The 22476-nt window shown below is 41.2% G+C and overlaps 1 protein-coding gene and 1 pseudogene across 1 annotated transcript in view; one reads left to right on the forward strand and one right to left on the reverse strand.

Annotated features, from left to right (window-relative positions):
* Positions 1-22102, forward strand: part of C14H13orf42 (chromosome 14 C13orf42 homolog) — a 43232-nt gene extending 21130 nt beyond the window's left edge. The window contains exons 2-4 of the mRNA XM_049853387.1: positions 4835-4982; positions 7624-7864; positions 21928-22102. Coding sequence (XP_049709344.1) covers positions 4835-4982; positions 7624-7864; positions 21928-22102 — 564 coding nt within the window. The remainder of the gene's footprint in view (positions 1-4834; positions 4983-7623; positions 7865-21927) is intronic.
* On the reverse strand, positions 1330-1708 carry LOC126058195 (prefoldin subunit 4-like; annotated as a pseudogene).
* Positions 22103-22476: the final 374 nt, after the last annotated feature.

Below are 22476 nucleotides of genomic sequence, written 5' to 3' on the forward strand. Positions count from 1 at the left end.
AGCCAGGTAGTATGGCAGGCCAATATGAAATGCAGAAGAATATCAGAAACTGCTCCCCGGGACTCAGAAATTAAAATTAAAATACGATGGAGTTTGTTCTGTTTGGAAAAAATGCCAAATGTTCCACATCGGAAAAGTAAACTGAGCCCCAGGCCTGGTGTGGTGGGGGTGGGAGAGACTTGGAAAATGATAACCCTGAGGCCACTGAAGGTTACACATGTGAAAGGATAACTAGAATGGAGTCTGCAATGCAAGACAGATGCTCTTCCAGAAAGCTCTTCTGCCAGGGCTGCCGCAGGGCTGGCAGCAAAGGGGTACCTGGAGCACCCAGGCCTGGCAGGCTACAGCAGGAGGCTGGCAGCTTTACATCCACGTTTCCCAGAGAAGAAGTTTCATGGTTCTGAGCGAGAAGACATTCATGACTGGGAGGGAAGCAAGGCCATCCACTTTTTCTTACAGTACTGAGTTTAGGGATGGAGGACTATTTTGGTCCTATCCAGTGATGTTTATTACTGAAACCCCATTGTGTTAAAAAAAAAAAAAAATCAAACCAGCTGCTGTCAAGTTGACTCTTACTCATGGTAACCCCATGGTGTTAGAGCAGAACCGTGCTCCATAGGGTTTTCAATAAAAACCAGAAGCAGATTGCCAGGCCTTTATTCTGAGGTACCCCTGGGTGGGTTCGAACCTCCAACCTTTGGGTTAGTAGCCAAGCTTGCTAACCGTTTGCACCAACCAGGGCATCCTTTGTAAAACTATCTCTTTGTGAAGTAGACTTTCCTGTGACATGAGCCTGAGCCTCAGCCAATACAGCCCTCCGTGCTAGTGGTTGCTGCTAGAGGGATCGTCAAGTGGATGTTGTAGTGTAGGCCAGAAAGGCCTATGGGAGCTATGGGAAAGCAGACAGAGCTAGAATCAGCCTGGGGCTAATCAGGGCTTGGAAAGGCTCTGGGAGTCCCGACTAGTAGCTGGGGTAGGAAACATACAAGTTGAATATGGGATAATTTGTTAAGCCCACAGTTAGGGAAGCTATCACAGACTGCTAAGACTGTGTCAGAAAGGCTCAGGACCCACCTTGAAAAGGTTCCTGCTGTTCAAATACGGGACAATTTGAGAATAAAAAAGAATAATTACAACTAATGGAAAAACATTACTGGAAAATGAGTTAAAAGTCCATGAATTTGTAATAAACCCAGAAAACAAACAAACAAGCTCATTGGCCACCTTGGAAAGTTGCTAGGGTATCAATTGATTATCTTTTTTTTTTTTTTTTTTCATTTTAAACAATATTCAGGTTCATTAAACAAATAAAAAAGTATTATAAAACATTTATCTTTCATCAGCTTCAAGGTTTATGTTGCTTCCAAATTTTGCATGTAATTGTACTTTCGAATCTGCTAGCACCTGCTGAACTGATTCGACTCTGGATTCTAAAGCATCAGTTTCTTCTTGCAAATTTTTCTTTGTTTCTTCTAACATTTCATGGCTAATGAAAACATCACCAACTTGATGAGGCATCATTAAGTAGTTGTCATCTGCCAGCATGATGTCATTACAAGCGTCTTCTAAATTTTGGAGTTCTTTTTTATGTCTGTTTCTTTCTTAACTCTGTGATTCTACTCGTATTCCGTGCAAATTTGTTCATCTTTTGTTGGTCTTAAGAAGTAGCATTGACATCTTCTGCAGCTGCCTTCATGGTGGCTGCCATCTTGGGTTAATTCATTATCTAGAAGAAAGGTAAATAAAGGGGAAGGATTAAGTATTCTGCCATTTCTATACAGATCATATTTTTAAAGTTAACCACATAGTTAATGAAGGAAAGTTTCTCTTATCAGAAGCACAGCTAATAAAGGCAGAAAGAATGCAGAATTGGAAAAGCAATATTTTACAATCACTGATAAGTCTAGACAACAGCTGCCAAAATCATTAAGTAAAAGTTGAGGCTCATTCAAAATTGCCTAACAGCTGTGAACATCATGATGCTTCAGACAAATGGCCACGTTCCTCTTAACTCAACAAACCTCAGATCCTACAATGCACATGCTTATACCAGTCTGCAAGCTCAAAAGTTCCAGAGGTTTGGGCCACCACCTGCATAAAGATCTATCTTCAAGATTAAAGACCCTGAAAACCAGAGGAGGGAATGTAACGGACAGGGTTAACTTGCTCCCCCTCCTGACACGTAACCAACGGAGTTAAACTACACCGCCTCCTCTTCCCATCACAGCCAGGCTCTCTGATAAGGTATTTCTGTGTTGCAGCCCAAGGTGGTCTTACTGCTTACTGCCCCCCCCACCCCTATTTGGACATGAGCAATACACCACAAAGCTGGCCTTAGATAAACTTCATGTGTCATACCCCGCAGCTGTCATATTGCACCCCCATACATGTTAATTAGTTCCTGAAATTGCCTGCCTATTCCCAGAAACTTCACGAATTATACATAAATTCTCTATCCCAAACCTTATAACTGCCCTAAAATCCCCAACCTCGGGGAGCTTGATTTGAGATTTAGTCTCTGAGTTCCTTGCTTGGCTGACTTGCAGTAAAGTCCACTTTCTCTTTCTCAAAGGCCTGGTGTCTCTCATTTGACTTGAGGGGTCACACCTGGTGAGACCCATTCCTATCCGGTTACATCTGGGTCTCTGATTTGCTGTCTGTGGAGCTGAGGCGGAGTTGTCAGGATTAAGTGAGCTAGTGGGTGGTTCGTGCTCAGTACATGTCCGCTTTCCTTCTTGATGCTGATGAAATAGGTTATTAACCAAAACCGGTTGTGGCCAACTCATGGCATGACCCCACGTATGTGAGAGTAGAACTGTGCTCCACAGGATTTGGGTGGCTGACTTCGGATGTAGATCTCTAGGTCTGTCTTCTGAGGAGTCTCTGGGTGAACTGGGAGCCGAGCTGGTTAACTGCACCACTAGGGACTCCTGCTACCTCAGTTGCCACCCTTCAGCTGCTCTCCAACTGCCAAAAGCTTTTTGAAATCTCTCTTCCACTCATGGCCTTTTTCTTGTTCTCCCCGTCTCTGGGGTTTCTACTTTGTTCTCTTCTTTCTCTTTCATTTTAGGGGGCATTGAAGGGAGAAGAATAACTACATGTGGATAATCTTCCACTTTTTATGGAAAAGGTGAAGTGTATGTTGTGGTTCTTCAGCATTTTCTCTGAGAAAGCCCTTTTTAAATACAACAGGAAAAAAATAAAATAACACTCCCGTATTTAAAACTGCTTCCTAGTAGTACAAAATACAGATATTTCACAAAAATCTTGACACACAGAGAAGCCATCCTTTTATTTCCCAACATGCCAGTCTGTAATTCAGTCGTATTCATTTTTAATACCACCCCACTTCTAAAAACCCACATACAATAAAAGAACTCTACAGCTGGTCGAAATGGCTAACATTACTACATATTGTACCATCCCCCCCCCCAAGTTGTCTTATTATTTCCTTAATTCCTCAGAGAGTCCTTTATTAGTTCACCTATTGAGTCTGTCTCCTTCGTCATCAGTTCTCCTTCCAGGTCCAACAGGGTGTGTTTACTTCCATGATGTCAGCCACTCATGCCTTTCCAGGTCGTCGTGAAGATTAAACGTGATTATGGAGAAAGCTGGGACAGAGCCTGGAACCTGGCTAGGTTATTGTTACTTTTTATAATCTTATTGTGGTCAGAGGGCCAAAGGGAGACTTGTTGCTCAGGTGCCACTCGGCTTCCATGAAGGGTGATAAAGAAACTGGAAATGGATAATGGTGCGCGACATGATAGACACAATTAATGTCACTGAATTATACACACAGAGGATGCTGAAGTAGCAAACATTTTGTTACATATATGTTTAGCAAAATTAAATATAGATATAGCAAAAATTTGTCATTTCAACCATTGTAGGTGCACCATTCGTGACATTAATGACATTCACTGTGTTGTGCTACCATCATCACTGTCCATTTCCAAAACCTTTCATTGCCCCAAGCACCCCTTAAACAATAACTCCCATTCCCCCCTCCCTGGAGTCCCTGCTAACCACTAATAAACTTTGGTCTCTAGGCATTTGCCTGTTCTAGATATTTCACATAATTGCAATCATACAATATTTGTGACTGACTGACTTCACTCAGAATAATGTCTTCAAGGTCATCCCTGTGTGGCATGTGTCAGAGCTTCATTTCCCTCTATGGCTGAGTAATGTTCTATTACATGGATATACCACATTGTGCCTATCCGTTCATCTGTGGTGGACACGCTTGGGTTGTTTCCACGTTTTGGCTGTTTATTGTAAATAGAGCTCCTTGAACATTTGTGTATCAATAGATTTTTTAACTCTACAGTTTATTATTCTGTATGCTTTTCAAACAACCATACCTAGTTTCTCTTCTCTTTATTCCACGCCTTGAGCCCATTTTTGGCCACCTTAGATACTGACAATGCTCCTTCTCCTCTCTTTCATGCTGTGAGCACCTCACTCTCTACCTAAGAAGCTGGACAGTTTCCTAACTGGGTGTTTACTGGCAGAGAACAAGGCCAAAGACTCGTTATTTTGCCTAATGTCTACTAACAAATCAGCGACCAAGAAAGACCTATGCCTTGTTGTGCTTTCGCTGTCCCTCCTTGAGATAATTAGAACTCAATTAAACTACACAATCATGGATCTGGGGTGTCTACCTTCCTTCCACAGGACGCTTACTCAAATTTACTTTTTAAACTGCACAAAGCTGAAAATGCTATATAAATTTGGTTTTACAACACTTCCATCCTTTTTGCCTTCTATGGCTGACGTGTGTGAAGGTACGCAGAGTCTAGCTCAGGAATACTCTCTCATTCTCCGCCAGCAGAAAGCAACCCCAAAGAAGTACTCGCAGTTCAGCGCAGACGTGGCGGAGGCCATCGCCTTCTTTGACTCCATCATCGCGGAGCTGGACACAGAGAAGCGGCCGCGTACGGCGGAGGCTGACCCGCCCAGTGAGGACGTGGACTTTGATGGTAAGTGCCATGGAAGGCCACACGCCCCCGGAGGCCCCTAAGCGAGTGGGTTAGGGCCCCTGGCCGTGGGTTGAGTAGGCTCTCAGGAATCCCACCTCCCTGAGTAAAGGGAAACCCCACACCTGTGAGCCAGAGCCTGTTCTTCTCTTTGAAGCCTCTTGCTTTAGTTGTCTCAGCTGGCACTCCAGCCGATCCCTCCAGCACTCTGGGGCCAAATCTGGGCCCAGACTCCTCCCCTGTGATCCATTTACCGCAGCTGAGACAGGTCGGAATGTTCGTCAGATTCCATGAGAGGAAGCAATAGGGAAATTATTAAATAAAGGGAATAGACAAACTGTATTAAAAGAAAACTAGAAGCAACTAAGGTGTTCTTCATTGGGCGAATGGATAAACTAACTGTGATAACATCCAATCAATGAAGTATCATTCAGCAATAAAAAAGAATGAGCTCTCAAGCTAGGAAGAGACAGAGGAAACTTAAATGCAAATTGCCCAATGAAAGAAGCGAGTCTGAAAAGGCTACATCCTGTATGATTCCAACCACAAGACACTCTGGAAGACACAACTATAGAGACAGGAGAGTCCCTGGGTGGTGCAATAACCGAAATGTTGGAGGTTCAGGTCCACTCAAAGGTGCCTTGGAAGATAGGCCTGGTTATTTACTTCCAAAAAATCAGCCATTGAAAACCTTAGGGAGCACAGGTCTACTCTGATACCCACAGAGTCACCATGAGTCGGAATCAAGTGGACGGTAACCGGTGAACTGGTTATAGAGATAGGGGAAAGATCAGCGGTTAGACAGGGGCTTAGGTGGCAGAAGCGTGGGGAAAAAATCCAGTTGCTGAACCTTCTTAAGTTAGCTTGGCCTTGAGGTAACACTGTCTGCTGGAGCGACTCTGACCTTTCACCCACTCTGCCACCCTTCTGCAACCCCCCTCCCGTCACACCCTCTGTGGCCTGCATGGTCACCATACAGGAGTGGGGATGTAGGCCAGGAGAGGCCCCGAGATGACCTCCCAGGCCCCAGTCCTGAGCTCTGAAGAGAGAAAGAAGGTGAGGGCTGAGAGCTCCCCCTTTCTCTTTACCAAGGTATATCCCAGGGTCTCTCCCGGTAGAGAGCAAAGAATTCAGCTGTGTTGATGAGTTGAGCCCATTTTGAAATTCTAGCACTCAACTGTCAGTTCCTTTAAACATTGTCCTAGCCTCAAGGTGTAATTAAGCAACGATTTTATTCAAGGAGGTTGTTGGCCCCAGGATACAAAGGTAGCAGCAGCATTTGGTACAAATATTAAATCATTTGCAAGTGTTTTATCTAATGCTCCAAAGATTACATTCTTGTGGTTTATTGTTGTTGTTTTGCCCTTATAGATATTTGTCTATGAAGTTTGGTTTCTCACAGGATTCTGTAAAATTTCACAAACAGTTGTTCCTAATCCTGGTTTTACCGTGGAGGGTAATTTCTTTGCCCTCCCCTCCCAGGCAGCCCCTTCAGTTCCTGACAAAGCATAGCCCTCTCTCTTCCTGGGAGTCAGGCCTGGGAAATCCAGAATGTTCGAGAAAGGGCTGCAGATTCAAATGTCATCTCTGCAGTTATAGTTTCTTAATGACGATGACTTACAGTTTTCTACAATGACAGTAATATATGCTCATTGTAAATCATATTAATAAAAAATATTACCTGTATAATTCTACACTCATCATTGTTAACATTTTGGTGTATATCCTTTCAAAAATTTATTTCAGTATTCACACCTACCTATGTACTTGTCATCGCTAGCTGCCATGGAGTTGGCCTCTGACTCATGGCAACCCCGCGTACAACAGAATGAAATGCTTCCTGGTCCTGTGCTATCCTCATGATCAGTTTCAGATCAGGCCATTGTGATCCACTGGATTTTCATTGGCTGATTTTCAAAAATAGATTGCCAGACATTTTTTCCTAGTCTGCCCTAGTCTGGAAGCTCCACTGAAACTTGTTTGGCATCATAGCAACACGAGCTTCCATGGACAGATGAGTGGTGGCTGCACATAAGATACATTGGTAGGGAATCCAACCTGTCTTCCTCATGGAAGGCGTGATTTCTACCACTGAACCACTAATGCTCCCATATGTATTTATTATTTTTCTTGCTAGTTGCTGTTAAGTTGATTCAGACTCATGACAACTCCATATGTGCAGAGTAGAACCATTCCGTAGGGTTTTCAAGGCTGTGACCTTTCAGGAGCAGATCACCAGACCTGTCTTCCCAGGCACCTCGAGGTGGGTTTGAGCTACCAGCCTTTTGGCTAGTGGTAAAGCCCTTAACAGTTTGCCCCTCCTAGGGACTCATAAAAGAAAAAAAAAAAGGGGGGGGGTCTCTGCTATTTTCTCATCTTCTCTTTTCACTTAACAATTTACAATAAATCTTGGGTATCTTTCCAACTCAGTAAATCTATATTCTCATTTTAATGGACACACAATATTTCATCGCATTCCTATCCTGTCCTTGGGTTTCTGGACCTTTCTAAAAACATGCTTTGACTAACATTGCTGGACATGAGCACTGCTGTGAGCTCTCAGTCTGACCCACCCTCTCCTTTGTCTTCTGCTCCTCTTGATGGCAAACCCTCCTTTCCCGGGGCTCCTCCTTCTTTCTCCCAGTGGCCACCAGCTCCCGAGAGCACAGCTTGCACTCCAACTGGATCCTTCGGGCGCCACGGAGACTCTCTGAGGCCATCGCTGCCCGTGCCGTCCACGCGCTAGATGGCCAGCTTTGCAAGAGCAGTGAGCAGAGGACCATGGGAACCCAGAGGAGACTCGAGAGGCACCCCATTTATTTGCCCAAGGCTGTGGAAGGGGCTTTCAACACCTTGAAGTTTAAGCCCAAGGGCTGCAAAAAAGAGTAAGTATTTGGGATAAAAAGTATCACTGAGATGTCCTCAAGTCCTCCAGACCCTTGGGGTGGTTCTGACAGTGGCTTCAGTCCCCGTCCTTCATGCCGAACATTCTCGTGTATTCTTTGGGGTGGGCCTTAGTTGTTTTGGCTCTTTTGGCGGTGTTACACTGTAGCCTGTTTCATGCTGTCACCTGCTCCCAACTGATGCTTTAGCTTTGGATCTGCCTCCCTTCCTTCTGGCCCCGTTCCTCCTTATGTTTCATGTCCCTCTGTCATTGTTTTCCCAAGTGCCACTGATGCAAGGGCACTGTGGGCTACAGATTTCATATATATATATATATGTATGTACATAATATTTTTTTCAATTTTTTGTGAAAGTTTGCACAGCAAGTTAAGTTCCCACTTGACAATTTCTGTACAAAATGTTCAGTGACGTTAGTTACGTTTATCACAATGTGCCAACATTCTCCTTAATTGCGTTCAGTTTGTTCCCTTACCAGCGCTCTGGTTTCCCTGCCCCCTTGTCTTCTTGTCTTTGCTTTTGAGTAATTGTTGACCTTTTGGTCTCATATGGATGGTGTTTATTTAGTGCACTGATCTTATGGGTAAGATTATTTTGTGTGCTGTTCTACCATTTCACTAAAAGGTGATCTCAGGGGATAGGCTCAGTTCTAGGTTTAAAGACTGCCTCAGGGCGGTAGTCTCAGGGAGTCCTCTGTTCTCTACTGTTCAATTTGTATGGCTTTTTCTTTTTTTTTTTAATAAGAATTTGAGTTCTGCTCTACATTTTTCTCCTGTCCTATCTGGGACCATCTGTTGTGACCTCAGTCAGAACAGTGGGTGGTGATAGCTGAGCACCATTTAGTTCTTCTGGTCTCAGGGTAGATGAGGTTGTGGCTTGTGTAGACTTGTTTCTTCTCTGACCTTTTTGTTACCTTCTTACTGTTTTACTCCTGGTGAGTAAAGACCTGTAGTTATGTCTTAGATGGCCGCCCACAAGCTTTTAAGACCCCAGATGCTACTCACTTAACTAGGAGGAGATCATAATTTTTTCAAACTATGTTATGCCAATTGACTGTGTTGTCCCATGAGACTATGGTCCTGAGCTTTCAAATGCAGAAAACCAATCTTAAAAGGTGTTTGGTTATGTCTGTGGAGGATCTATACTCGTGTTTTCAATGAATATATGTGCCTTCACCCACTTATTTCTATTTACATGTTCCTGTAGATACTTCTGGAGCCCTGATGGTACAGTGGTTAACAGCTCAGCTGCTAACCAAAAGGTCAGCAGTTTGAATCCACCAGTCACTGCTTGGAAACACTATGAGGCAGTTCTGCTCTGTCCTGTAGGGTCAAGAGGAGTGAATCGACTCGTTGGCAACAGCTTTGGTGATCGGCAACAGCTTTGGTTTTGTTTTTTTTTTATAGATACTTCTGTCTGTTCTCACCTATGTGTACACCTGTACCTACCAGTGTACCATCATGTCTGTACCTATCCATATGTGCTCAAGCACTTGTTTTTACTTTGGTTGTGCAGTGCTCACTACATCAACATTCAGTGTCACTTTTCCCATCACCAAAATAATAAGTCTCTATAATCTACAGTGTACTTTTCCCTTCCCTCTCCTCTCCCTGGTAACCATCAATGAACATTGGTCTCTCTTTATATATCAGCTCTTGTCTTCTTATAAAAGAGAGTTCATACAATATTTGTCCTTATATGCTTATCTTATTTCACTTAGCATTATGCCCACCACCTCCATCCATGTTATAATATGTTTCATGGACTCGTCATTGTTCTCTATGTTTGAGTAGTATTCCATTGTGTATGTAGCACAGTTCGCTTATCCATTCAACCATTGTCATGGGTTGAATTGTGTCCCCCCCAAAATACCCATGATTACCAGTATTGTGTGGTTGTTCTCCATTTTGTGATTGTAATTTTATGTTAAGAGGATTAGGGTGGGATTGTAACACCCTTACTGAGGTCACCTCCCTGATCCAGTGTAAAGGGAGTTTCCCTGTGGTGTGGCTTGCCCCACCTTTTATCCAAGAGATAAAAGGAAAGAGAAGCAAGCAGAGAGTTGGAGACCTCATACCACCAAGAAAGCAACACCAGGAGCAAAGCACGTCCTTTAGCCACAGAGTCCCTGTGCCTGAGAAGCTCCTCAACCAGGGGAAGCCTTCCTCCAGAGCCAACAGAGAGAGGAAGCCTTCCCCTGGACCTGATGCCCTGAATTTGGGCTTGTAACCTACTGGACTGTAAGAGAATAAAGTTCTATTTGTTAAAGCCATCCACTTGTGGTATTTCTGTTATGGCCGCACTACATGACTAAGACAACTGTTGTTGGGGACTTTGGTTATTTCCATTTATTTGCTATTGTGAATAAAACAGCAATGAGCATAGGTGTATATATGTTTGTTAATGTCATTTTTAGGATATATACCTAGGAATAGGATTGCAGGATGATAACCAAAACCAAACCCAACCTAGTGCCGTCGAGTCGATTATGACTTGTAGCGACCCTATAGGGTAGTTCTATTTCTAGTTTTTTGAGAAAGCTTCATACCATTTTCCCTAGTGGTTGTGCTATTTCACAGTTCCACCAGCAATGGATAAGAGTTACAATCTCCCCACATATTTGCAAACATTTATTGTTATCTTTTTTTGTTAGTTTTTAATCAGTGCCATTTTAGCAGGAGTAATTTTTTTTTAAGGTGGTATGTCACTGTACTTTTGATTTGCACCTCTCTAAAAAAATAATAATAATAATTTTTTTTTTTTTTAATGGTTAGTGATCCTGAACATCTTTTCATAAGTTTATTGTCTGCTTGGACGTACTCTTTGGTGAGGTTTCTGTTCATGTCCTTCGCCCATTTTGTGATTGAATTATTTGTCTTTTGGTTGTTGAGTTTGGTGCAAGTTTTCTGTAGATTTTAGATTAGACCCTTATTGGATAAGCCATTTCTGAAGATTTTTTTCCCAGTCTGTAGGTTGTCTATTTACTCTTTTTATGAAGTCTTTTTATGAGCATAAATTTTAAATTTTTTATGAGATCCCATCTATCTGTTTTGGCTTCTTCTATTCTGCATTTGTTATCTATTTTTACAAAAGGTTAGGTCCCATATTTTTTTCCCAGGAATTTTATGGTTTTAGATTTAACATTTAGGTCTTTGATCCATTTTGAGTTACTTTTTGAGTATGGTGGGGTGTGGGGCCTGTTTCATTTTTCTGCAGTTGGATATCCGGTTTTGCTAGCACCATTTATTAAAGAGACTGTTTCTGTCCCCACCGAATGGGCTTTGACCCCTTGTTGAACATCTGTTGTCCATAGGTGGCTGAGTTTAATCCTGAGTTCTCATTTCTGTTCCACCAGTCTATGTATTTATCGTTTTGATTACACAGGCTGTTTTGATTACACTGGATGTATGGTGTGTTCTGATACTGCGGTGTGAGGCCTCCGGCTTTGTTCTTTTTCTTCAAAATTGCTTTGACTATTCGGGGTTTCTTTCCTATCCATATGAAGTTGGTCATTATTTTTCCATTTCGGTAAAGAATGCTGTTGGGACTTTGTGACAACAGGATTGCGTTGTGCCTATAGATCACTGTAGGTAGAAGTGACATTTTCTCTATATTAAGTCTTCTAATTCATGAGCACAGGATGTCTTTCCATTTTTGTAGGCCTCTTTTAGGCTCTTGTAGTGTTTTATAATTTTCACTGTATAGGTCTTTTATGCTCCTGGTTAGGTTACTTCCTAGGTATTTTATCGATTTGGGGGTATTTTAGTTATCTATTGGACTTCTAGCCTACTAAAAGACTGTGAGAAAATAAATGTCTCTTTGTTAAAGCCATCCACTTGTGTTATTTCTGTTATAGCAGCACTAAAAAAAAAAAATTTTTTTTTAGTGTTATTTCTGTTATAGCAGCACTAAAAAAAAATTTTTTTTTTTTTTTTTTTAGTGCTGCTATAACTGAAATAACACAAGTGGATGGCTTTAACAAAGAGACATTTACTTTCTCACAGTCTAGTAGGCTAGAAGTCCAAATTCAGGGCATCAGTTCCAGGGAAGGCTTTCTTTCTCTGTCAGCTCTGGAGGAAGGTCCTTGTCCTCAATCTTCCCATGGCCGAGGAGCTTCTCAGGTGCAGGGACGCCAGGTCCAAAGGACACGCTCTGCTCCTGGTGCTGCCTCCTTGGTGGTATAAGGTCCCCTGTCTCTTTGCTTGCTTCCATCTTTTATATCTCAAGAGAGTGCCTCAAGATACAATCCAATCCTGTAGGTTGAGTCCTGCCTCACTAACACACCTGCCGCCCATCTCCCTCATTAACATCATTGAGGCAGGATTTACAACATGTAGGAAAATCACACAATACCGGGAACCATGGCCCAGCCAAACTGATACACACATTTTTGGGGAGACAAAATTCAATCCATGACAGGGGGCTATTAAACATGGTGTTGTTTTCTTGATTTCTTCTTCGGAGTAGTCTTTGTTAGTATAGAGGAATCCAGTTGATTTTTTTTTTTAATTGTGTTTTAGGCGAAAATTTATACTGCAAATTAGGGTTTCATTTAACAATTTTTATACAACTTGTTCCATGCCATTGGTTACGGTTTTCACAATGTGTCAGCATTCTCATTATTTCCATTCCATTTCTTCTGTTTCCATTGATCTAGCTTCCCTTCGCCTCCTTGCCTTCTCATCTTTTCTTTTGGGTAAATGTCGACTGTTTGGTCTCATATAGTTAATTGTTTAAGGGAGCATCCTGCGTGTGTCTCTCTGTGTGTGTGTTTAATCTTGTAAACAACTTCTATCAATAAATATTTTCCTATGTTGCGATTTTTTTGTGTGCTTTAGGTGAACGTTTACAGCTCCAGTTAATTTCTCATAAAAATTTATACTTGTATTGTTATGTGACACTAGTTGCAACCGCTATAATGTGACAGCACACTCCCCCTTTCCACCCCAGGTTTCCCATGTCCATCGAACCAGCTCCTGTCCATTTCTACCTTCTCATCCTGCCTCCAGACAGAAGCTGCCCATTTAGTCTCGTGTATCGGGTTTTATCTACTTGAACTAAGAAGCACACTCATTACAAGTATTATTTTATGTTTTATGTCCAGTCTAATCTTCGTCTGAAGAGTTGGCTTCAGGAATGGTTTTAGTTCTGGCTTAACAGAGTACAGGGGCCATGTCTTCGGGGGTTCCTCCAGTCTCAGTCAGACCATTAAATCTGGCCTTTTTACATGAATTTGAGTTCTACACCACGCTTTTCGCTTGCCCCGTTAGGGACTCTCTGTTGTGTTCCTTGTCAGGATAGTCATTGGTGGTAGCTGGGTACCATCAAGTTCTTCTGGTTTCGGTTTGATGCACTCTCCGGTTTACTTGGCCCTTTTGTCTCTTGGACTAATATTTGTCTTGTGTCTTTAGAGTTCATGCTCCTTTGCTCCAGGTGGGTATGGACCAATTGTTGGATCTTAAATGGCCTCTCACAAGTTTTTAAGACCCCATATGATGCTCAGCAAAGTGGGATGCAGAACATTTTCTTAATAAACTTTGTTATGCCAATTGACCTAGCTGTCCCCTGAAACCATGGTCCCCAGATCCCCGCCCCTGCTACTCTGCCCCTCAGAGCGTTTGGTTGTGTCCAGGAATGTCTTAGCTTTTGGTTCAGTCCAGTTGTGCTGACTTCCCCTGTACTGTGTGTTATCCTTCTCTTCACCTAAGATGATTCTTGTCTGCTCCTTAGTTAGTGAATTCCCCTCTGCCGCCCTCCCCACCCTCATAACCATCAAAGAATGTGTTCTTCTGTGTTTCAGCCTTTTCTTGAGTTCTTATAATAGTGGTCTCATACGATATTTGTCCTTTTGCGACTGACTAATTTCGATCAGCATGATGCCTTCCAGGTTTATCCATGTTGTGAGGTGTTTCATGGATTCATGATTGTTCTTTATTATTGTGTAGTATTCCATTATGTGAATATACCATAATTTGCTTATCCATTTGTCTGTTGCTGGGCAACTAGGTTGTTTCCATCTTTTCATTGTTGAGAACAGTGCTGCAGTGAACATAGGTGTGCATATGTCTATTCATGTGATGGCCCTTATTTCTCTAGGATATATTCCACGGAGTGGGATTGCTGGATCGTGTGGTACCTCTATTTCTAGCTTTTTAAGGAAGCACCAAATTGATTTCCAAAGTGGTTGTACCATTTTACATTCTCACCAGAGTGTATAAGCATTCCAGTCTCTCCACAACCTCTCCAACATTTATTATTTTGTGGATTAGTGCTAGCCTTGTTGGGGTGAGATGGTATCTCATGGCAGTTTTGAGTTGCTTTCTCTAATGGCTAATGATTGTGAGCACTTCCTCATGTATCTGTTAGCCTTGTGAATGTCTTCTTTGTTGTAGTGCCTGTTCATATCCTTTGCCTGTTTTTTAATTGGGTTATTTGTCTTTTTGTTGTTGAGGTTTTGCAGTATCTTATAGATTTTAGAGATTAGACCCTGATGGGATATACCATAGCCAGAAATTTTTTCCCAGTCAGGTTATCTTTTTACTCCTTTGGTGAAGTCTTTGGATGGGCATAAATGTTTGTTTTTTAGGAGCTCCGGGTATCTAGTTTCTCTTCTGGTGTTTGTGCCTTGTTAGTTATGGTTTGTATTCTGTTTATGCCATGTATTAGGGTACCTAGCATTGTCCCTGTTTTTTCTTCATGATCTTTATCGTTTTAGATTTTATGTTTAGGTCTTTGATACATTTTGAGTTAGTTTTTGTGCATGGTGTGAGGTATGGTTCTTGTTTCGTTGTTTTGCAGATGGATATCCAGTTATGCCAGCACCATTTGTTAAAGAGACTGTCTTTTCCCCCATTTAATGGACTTCGGGCCTTTGTCAAATATCAGCTGCTCATAGGTGGATGAATTTACATCGGGATTCTCAATTCTGTTCCATTGGTCTGTGTACCTGTTGTACCAATACTGGGCTGTTTTGACTACCGTGACTGTATAATAGGTTCTAAAATCAGGTAGTGTGAGGCCTCCCACTTTGTTCTTCTTCAGTAATGCTTTACTTATTTGGAGCCTCTTCCATTTGTTTCTCCATCTCATTAAAAAATGTGATCAGGATTGCATTGTATCTATAGATCACTTTGGGTAGAATAGACATTTTCACAATGCTGAGTCTTCCTATCCATGAATAAGGTATGTTTTTCCACTTATGTAGGTCTGTTTTGGTTTCTTGCAGTAGTGTCTTATAGTTTTATTTGTATAGGTCTTTTACATCTTTGGTTAGACTATTCCTAAGTATTTTATATTCTTGGAGGCTATTGTAAATGGTATTGATTTGGCGGTTTCCTCTTCAAAGTTCTCTGTTGGTGTAGGGGAATCCAACTGACTTTTGTATATTTATCTTGTATCCTGATACTTTGCTGAAATCTTCTATTAGTTCCAGTAGTTTTCTTGTGGATTCTTTGGGCTTTTCTGTGTATGAGATCACGTCATCTGCAAACAGGGGTACGTTTACTTCTTCCTTACCAATTTGGATGCTCTTTATTTCTTTTTCTTGCCTTATAGCTCTGGCTAGGACCTCCAGCACAACGTTGAATAAGAGTGCTGATAATGGGTATCCTTGTCTGGTTCTCGTTTTCAAGGGAGTGCTTTCAGACTCTCTCCATTTAGGATGATGTTGGCTATTGGGTTTATATAAAACCAAAACCAAACCCACTGCCGTCAAGTCGATTCCGACTCATAGTGATCCTATAGGGCAGAGTAGAACTGCCCCACTGAGTTTCCAAGGAGCGCCTGGGGGATTCGAACTGCTGACCTTTTGGTTAGCAGCTGTAGCACTTAACCACTACACCACCAGGGTTTCCTTGTCTTTGTATAAGTGCCCTTTATTGTGTTGAGGAATTTTCCTTCTATTCCTATTTTGCTGAGTTTTTTTCATGAATGGGTGTTGGACTTTGTCAAATGCCTTTTCTGCATCAATTGATAAGATCATGATAAGATCATGTGGTTCTTATCTTTTGAGATGGGTTACATTGATTGTTTGTCTAATGTTGAACCATCCCTGCACACCTGATATGAATCCCACTTGGTCATTGTGAATTATTTTTTTGATATGTTGTTGAATTCTATTGGCTAGAATTTTGTTGAGGATTTTTGCATCTACATTCATGAGGGATATAAGTCTATAATTTTCTTTTTTTGTGGTGTCTTTACCTGGTTTTGTTATCAGGGCTATGCTGGTTTCATAGAATGAGTTTGGAAGTGTTCCATCCTTTTCTGTGCTCTGAAATACTTTTAGTAGTATTTGTGTTAACTCTTCTCTGAAAGTTTGGTAGAGTTTTCCAGTGAAACCATCAGGGCCAGAGCTTTTTTTTGTTGGTTTTTTTTTTTTTTTTTTTTTTTTAACCTCTTCAATCTCTTGTTGTAGGTTTATTTAGTTTTTCTACCCTGGTTTGTGTTAGTTTAGGTAGGTAGTGTGTTTCTAGAAATTCATCTATTTCTTCTAGGTTTTCAAATTTTTTGAGTACAGTTTTTCGTAGTATTCTGTTATGATTCTTTTAATTTCAGTTGGACCTGTTGTGATATTGCTCCTCCCATTTCTTATTTAGGTTATTTGCTTCCTCTTCTGTTTTTCTTTTGTTAGTTTGTCTGATGGTTTATTGATTTTGTTGATCTTTTCAAAGAACCAACTGTTGGTCTTGTTAACGCTTTCAATTGTTTTTTTTTTTTTATTCTCTATTTCATTTATTTCTGCTCTAGTTTTTATTATTTCCTTTCTTCTGGTGCTCAAGGGCTTCTTCTGCTGCTCTCTTTCTATTTGCTTGAGTTGTAGGGTTAATGTTTTGATTTTGGCCCTTTCTTCTTTTTGGATGTGTGCATTTATTGCTACTAATTGACCTCTGAGCACTGCTTTTGCTGTGTCCCAAAGATTGTGGTAGAATGTGTTTTCATTCTGATTTGATTCTGTGGATTTCTTTATTCTGTCCTTGATTTCTTCTATAACCTGGTAGTTTTTGAGCAAGGTATTGTTCAGTATGTGATTTTTTTCCCCTTGCTTTTTCTGGTATTGATTTCTAGTTTTATGGCCTTATGGTCAGAAAAGATGGCTTGTAATATTCAGTGTTTTGGATTCTGTTAAAGCTTGCTTTGTAGCCTAATATGTGATCTACTCTGGAGAATGTTCCCTGTGTGTTGGAAAAGAAATTACACTTTGCTGCTGTTGGGTAGAGTGTTCTGTATATGTCTATGAGATTGAGTTGGTTGATTGTGGCATTTTGATCTTTCAAGTCTGTTTTGAGCTTCTTTCTGGATGTTCTGTCCTTTCAGCAAAAGTGGTGTGTTGAAGTCTCCTACTATTATTGTGAAGCTGTTTATTTCTCTTTTCAATGCTGTTAAAGTTTGTTTTATGTATCTTGGAGCCCTGTCGTTGGGTGTGTAAATATTTATTATGTTTATATTCTCCTGGTGTATTGACCCTTTAATCATTATATAGTGTTTTTCCTTATCCTTTGTGGTGAATTTTGCTTTGAAGCCTTTTTTGCCAGAGATTAATATTGCCACTCCTGCTCTTTTTTGATTATTGTTTGCTTGATATATTTTTCCATCTTTTGAGTTTTAGTTTGTTTGTGTCTTTGAGTCTAAGGTGTGTCTTTTGTAGACAGCATAGAGATGGATCTTTTTTTTTTTTTTTTTAATCCATTCTGCCACTCTCTGTTTCTTTATTGGTGCATTTAGTCCATTTACATTCAGCAAAATTATTGTTAGGTATGAGTTTGGTGCTGTCATTTTGATGTATTTTGTGTGTGTGTGTGTGTGTGTGTGGTTGACAGTTTCTTTGTGCCACTTAATTTTCTGTGCTGAGTCATTTTTCTTTTCATTTTGCATTTTCTTTTCATCTTTCTCGTTGATTTTGTATTTGCTGAGTCTTTATGTTTTTCTTCTTTTTTATTTTGATGTGTAGGATTGTTAGTTTCCTTTGTTGTTACCTTAAAACTTACCTCTATTTTTCTAAGTTTAAAGCAATCTTTTATTTCTTGATATCATCTTGACTTCCTGTCCATATGAAAGTTCTATGAGTACATTATTTAATACCTCTTTTTTGTTTTAATGTTGTCATCTTTTACATATTGATGTCTGTTTCCCTATTTTCAGTGTTTTAGCTTTGACTTGTTTTTGTGACTTTCCTATCTGGTTTGATATCTGGTTGTTCTGTCCTGTGTTCTAGCTTTGGGTTGTTATCTGATATTACTGATTCTCTAACCAGAGGACTCCCTTTAGTATGTCTTGTAATTTTGGTTTGGTTTTCACAAATTACCTAAATTTCTGTTTATCTGAAAATGACCTAATTTTGCTATCATATTTGAGAGAGAGTTTTGCTGGATTCTTGGTTAGTAATTTTTTTCCTTCAAGGTTTTATATATGTCATCACAAAGCATTCTTTCCTGCATGGTTTCTGCTGAGTAGGCTGACCTTAGCCTTATTGACTCTCTTTTGTAGATGTCTTTTCGTTTATCCCTAGCTGCTCTTAAAATTCTCTCTTTATCTTTGGTTTTGGCAAGTTTGATTATAAAAATGTCTTGGTGACTTTCTTTTTGGGATCTACCCTGTGTGGGGTTTGATGAGCTTCTTGGATAGATATCTTCTTGTCATTTACGATATCAGGGAAGTTTTCTGCCAACAAATTTTCAACAATTCTCACTGTATTTTCTGTTACCCTCCCCTCCCCGTGCCCTGTCCTGGTAGTCCAATTACTCTTAGGTTATTCCTCTTGATAGAGTTCCACATAATTCTTAGGGTTTCTTCATTTTTTTTAATTCTTTTGATTTTTCCTCAAATAAGTTGGTGTCACGTGCTTTATCTTCAATCTCACTAATCCTGACATTCATTGCCTCAGTTCTGCTCCTATGACTTTCTATTGAGTTGTCTAATTCTGAAATTTTATGGTTAATATTTTGGATTTCTATTTGCTGCCTCTCTATGGATTCTAGAAACTGTTAAATTTGTTATTTTGCTCTTGTATAACCTTCTTAAGTTCCTCTGTTGCTTTGTCTGTATGTTCCTTGGCTTGGTCTGCATTTTGCCTGATCTCCTTCCTGATCTCTTAAAGAACTCTGTGTATTAATCTTTTGAATTCTACCTCCAGTAATTCCAAGACCTTCTCTTCATCTGGGAGGCCCCTGGTTCTTTGTTTTTGTCATGAATTTTGTTGCATTGCTGTTAGGTACATATCTATTTATAATTGTCATTATTATTTTTGCTGGATTGACCCTTTTATTTATGTAGTGTACTTCTTCATCTCTTGAAATAGATTTTGATTTAAAGTCTATTTTATATGATATTAATATGGCCACCCCTGCTGTTTTTTGTTTAGTGGTTGAATGAAACATTTTTCTCCATCCTTTGATTTTCAGTCTGTTTGTGTCCTTATGTCTAAGGTGTGTTTCTTGCAGACAGCAAAAGAATGGATCATTTTTTTTTTAATCCATTCTGCCACTCTCTACCTTTTGCATGGGACATTTAGGCCATTTACATTTAAGGTTATTACTGAAAACAAAATGTCTACCTTACTCATTTTGCTATATGTTTTTTGAGTGTTTTGTAGATCTGGGAAATTCTGTGATTATCTCTTGGAAATTTGTTTTTATGCCTTCGTTGTTGTCACGTTACTCTGGGATTCCAATAATTCTAATGTTAGATTTCTTAATTGAATTCCATATTTCCTTTTGGGTTTGTTTGCTTTTCTTTGTTTTTCTTTCTTGTTATCTTGAGGATTGATAAGTTCCGTTGTTTTGTATTCTAGTTCATTTAGTCTGTCTTCTATCTGTTCTACTGTATTGTTAAGTTTTTCTCATGCTTTTTCTAATTCCGTTACTTTATTCTTCAGCTGCAGTAGTTCTGGGTTTTTTTTTTTTTTTATGTTTTCAATTTCTTTGTTGAATCTCTCATTTTGTTCCTCCATTTCTTTCCTGATCTCTGCTGGTTTGTTGTCTGTGTGCTTCTTGCTTTCTTTAAACATATTTAGCACCATAGTATGAAAATTATCAACTCTTCGCATTAGTCTGGCCTCCATAGGAGAAATTTCCTCTTTTTCTTGTTTTGCTTTTTGATTGGTCCTTCTTTAGTTGTTTTGTGTGTGTGTGTGTGTGTGTGTGTGTGTTTTATTATAGTTTTGTTGAACTTTGGCCATTTTGTTATCTTTTTTTTTTTTTACTTTAAATTTTGTGTGTGGGGGAAAATTTTCTTATTGAGTGCTCTGGTGGTGCAGTGGCCAAGCACACAACTGCCAGCTGAAAGGCCTGTTTTATCACCCACCAGTCACTCCACAGGGAAAGATGCAGCAGCCTGGCCCCACAAAGACACAGCCCTGGGAACCCCAGGGGGCAGCTCTGCTCTTCCCCAGTGGTCTCTGTGAGTCACAATCAACCCAGTGGCAGTGGCTTGGTATCTTCTCCTGAGAACCACTAGAGGGCACTCTTGTCTCTAGGTTTTTTTTTCAGTGCTGACTGAGGAGTTTTGGATGTTTGCTCTCTGGAATTCAATGTACATGTTCAGGAGGGAGTGGTTAGCTGGGTGCAGATGCTGACGTAAGTGATGGGGCTTGGCTTTTCTATGGTGAAGGTGAGGGGCTCTCTGTGTCTTTCCATCATGGACACCCCTGCACAGGCTCTCGCATCGTATCCCTCTGTGGACAGGAGCTAGCCACTTCCCTCTGTGTTGCCAGTCGGTTTGAAATATTTCTTCCACCCTGCTGCCCTTGCAGTTCCTCCCAGTCCTGGTGCCCATCTGTTCCTTGTTTGGGGTGTTGCCAGCCTGGTCCCAAAATGGCTATGATGAGCAAGGGCTCCAGATGTTAGTGGGTAGATTCTCCCAGCTTCTGTGACATCCTTGCTTCTCTCCTCTGCTTCTGGACTCACCCCAGCTCTCTGACACCACAGCTGCCCTCCAGAGTTCTGAGATCTCAGCCTCTGCTTGTTTTTATCCCTTGCTTGATGGGTTAGTGGCTAGGGGAATAAATGGGAACATCCACTTACTTTACTATCTCGCTTCACCCCCTTTGTACTACAGATTTTTAATGAGAGCTTGGCGTGCAAGAGGGAATTGCACCAAGAGGGAACCAGCATCAATTATTTGGAGGCCACTGACTTAAAAAGCCATTGGCCACTCTCTGGATGGAGAACTTCTGCTGGGACCTTTCACGGCAGAATGGCCTATCAAGATTCATCAACCTCTGTTTTTCTAAAAAAAAGTTGTCCAACTCTGATGGATTCAGAATGTTTTCTAAATAACATTTTCCTCCTATAATAATAGTCTTAGTTACCTAGTACTGCTGTAACACAAATACCACAAGTGGGTGGCCTTAATGAAGAGAAATTTATTTTCTCACAGTGTAGTAGGCTCGAAGTCCAAATTCAGGGCTCCAGAGGAAGGCTCTCTCTGTTGGCTCTGGGGGAAGATCCTTATCTTAGCTTCTGTAACCCCCACATTCTTTGTTCCTTGGCAATCTCCACATGGCATCTATCTTTCCCCCTTTTGTGCCTGCTGTCTTTGTGCCTAATTTGTTCTTTTTATATCTCAAAAGTGATTAGGTCTAAGACAACCCTACATTTGTATGGCCTTATTAACATAACAAAGGAAACCATATTTCCAAATGGGTTTACATCCATAGGCATAGGAGTTAGGATTCCAACACATTTTTTTTTTTTTTTTTTTTTTTTGCAGGGGCAGAGGGGAGGGCGGGGAATTCAACCCATAACAATAATAGACCATGGAGTTAGGATTCCAACACATATTTTGAGAGGGGACAATTTCAATCCATAACAATAGTAGACCATGCATTGGACATCTTACAAACATGAGCCATCTCCCATCCTTCCCTTCAAGGGCAGGCCAAGGTCCACCTGAGGTCTGCCCATAGCCCCATGACGTTACTGCTTGGTCCTCCACCAGGCCCAGGGCAGGGGAGCAATCTGATGATCTCCACTGGAATGGTGACAATTCCTTCCCTCTGTGCTACTAGCCAAGCTGAACTGAAACTCTGTGCCTCATTCCTCCCTTCCAGCCTGGGGAGTTCCAGACAGATCCTCTCCAACCTCTCTGGAGAAGACATGGAATTGGATGCTGAGCTCTTTGCCCTGGAGCCCCTGGTGTCTCCAGAGGAGGACTTCTATGAGACGGAGAACCCCAAAGGACAGTGGCTTCTGCGGGAGAGACTCTGGGAGCAGGCTGTGCCCTGACTCCATCTGGGCTCCTGGCCTTTCTCGGGGTGGATTCCAGAGATGGGGTCTTCTTTCTGTGCATTATAAGGTGTTTGTAGGGCTAAAAGGGGACATTGTAACAAAGCAAACCCATCAACACACTGCCCGATGGTGCTCGGTTAGTGCCAAACAGACCTGCGGCTTCCCCTAGGGTCTGCCTGTGTGGACCGGTGAGCAGGTTCTTACAGCCTGGCTAGACTTCAGTACAGAAGAAATGGAAGGACTTATTGGGGGTTGTGTAGGCCCACATCCCTGGCCTCACCTGGTCTGTCCCCAGGGTCTGGTTCTCCCACGTGTCTAAGTGGCTGCTAGCTTTGTGCTCAGCACAGGAAGTGAACCCCCCATGGAGCTCT

This window comes from Elephas maximus, chromosome 14 (assembly GCF_024166365.1).
Source record: "Elephas maximus indicus isolate mEleMax1 chromosome 14, mEleMax1 primary haplotype, whole genome shotgun sequence".
NCBI classification, from domain to species: domain Eukaryota; kingdom Metazoa; phylum Chordata; class Mammalia; order Proboscidea; family Elephantidae; genus Elephas; species Elephas maximus.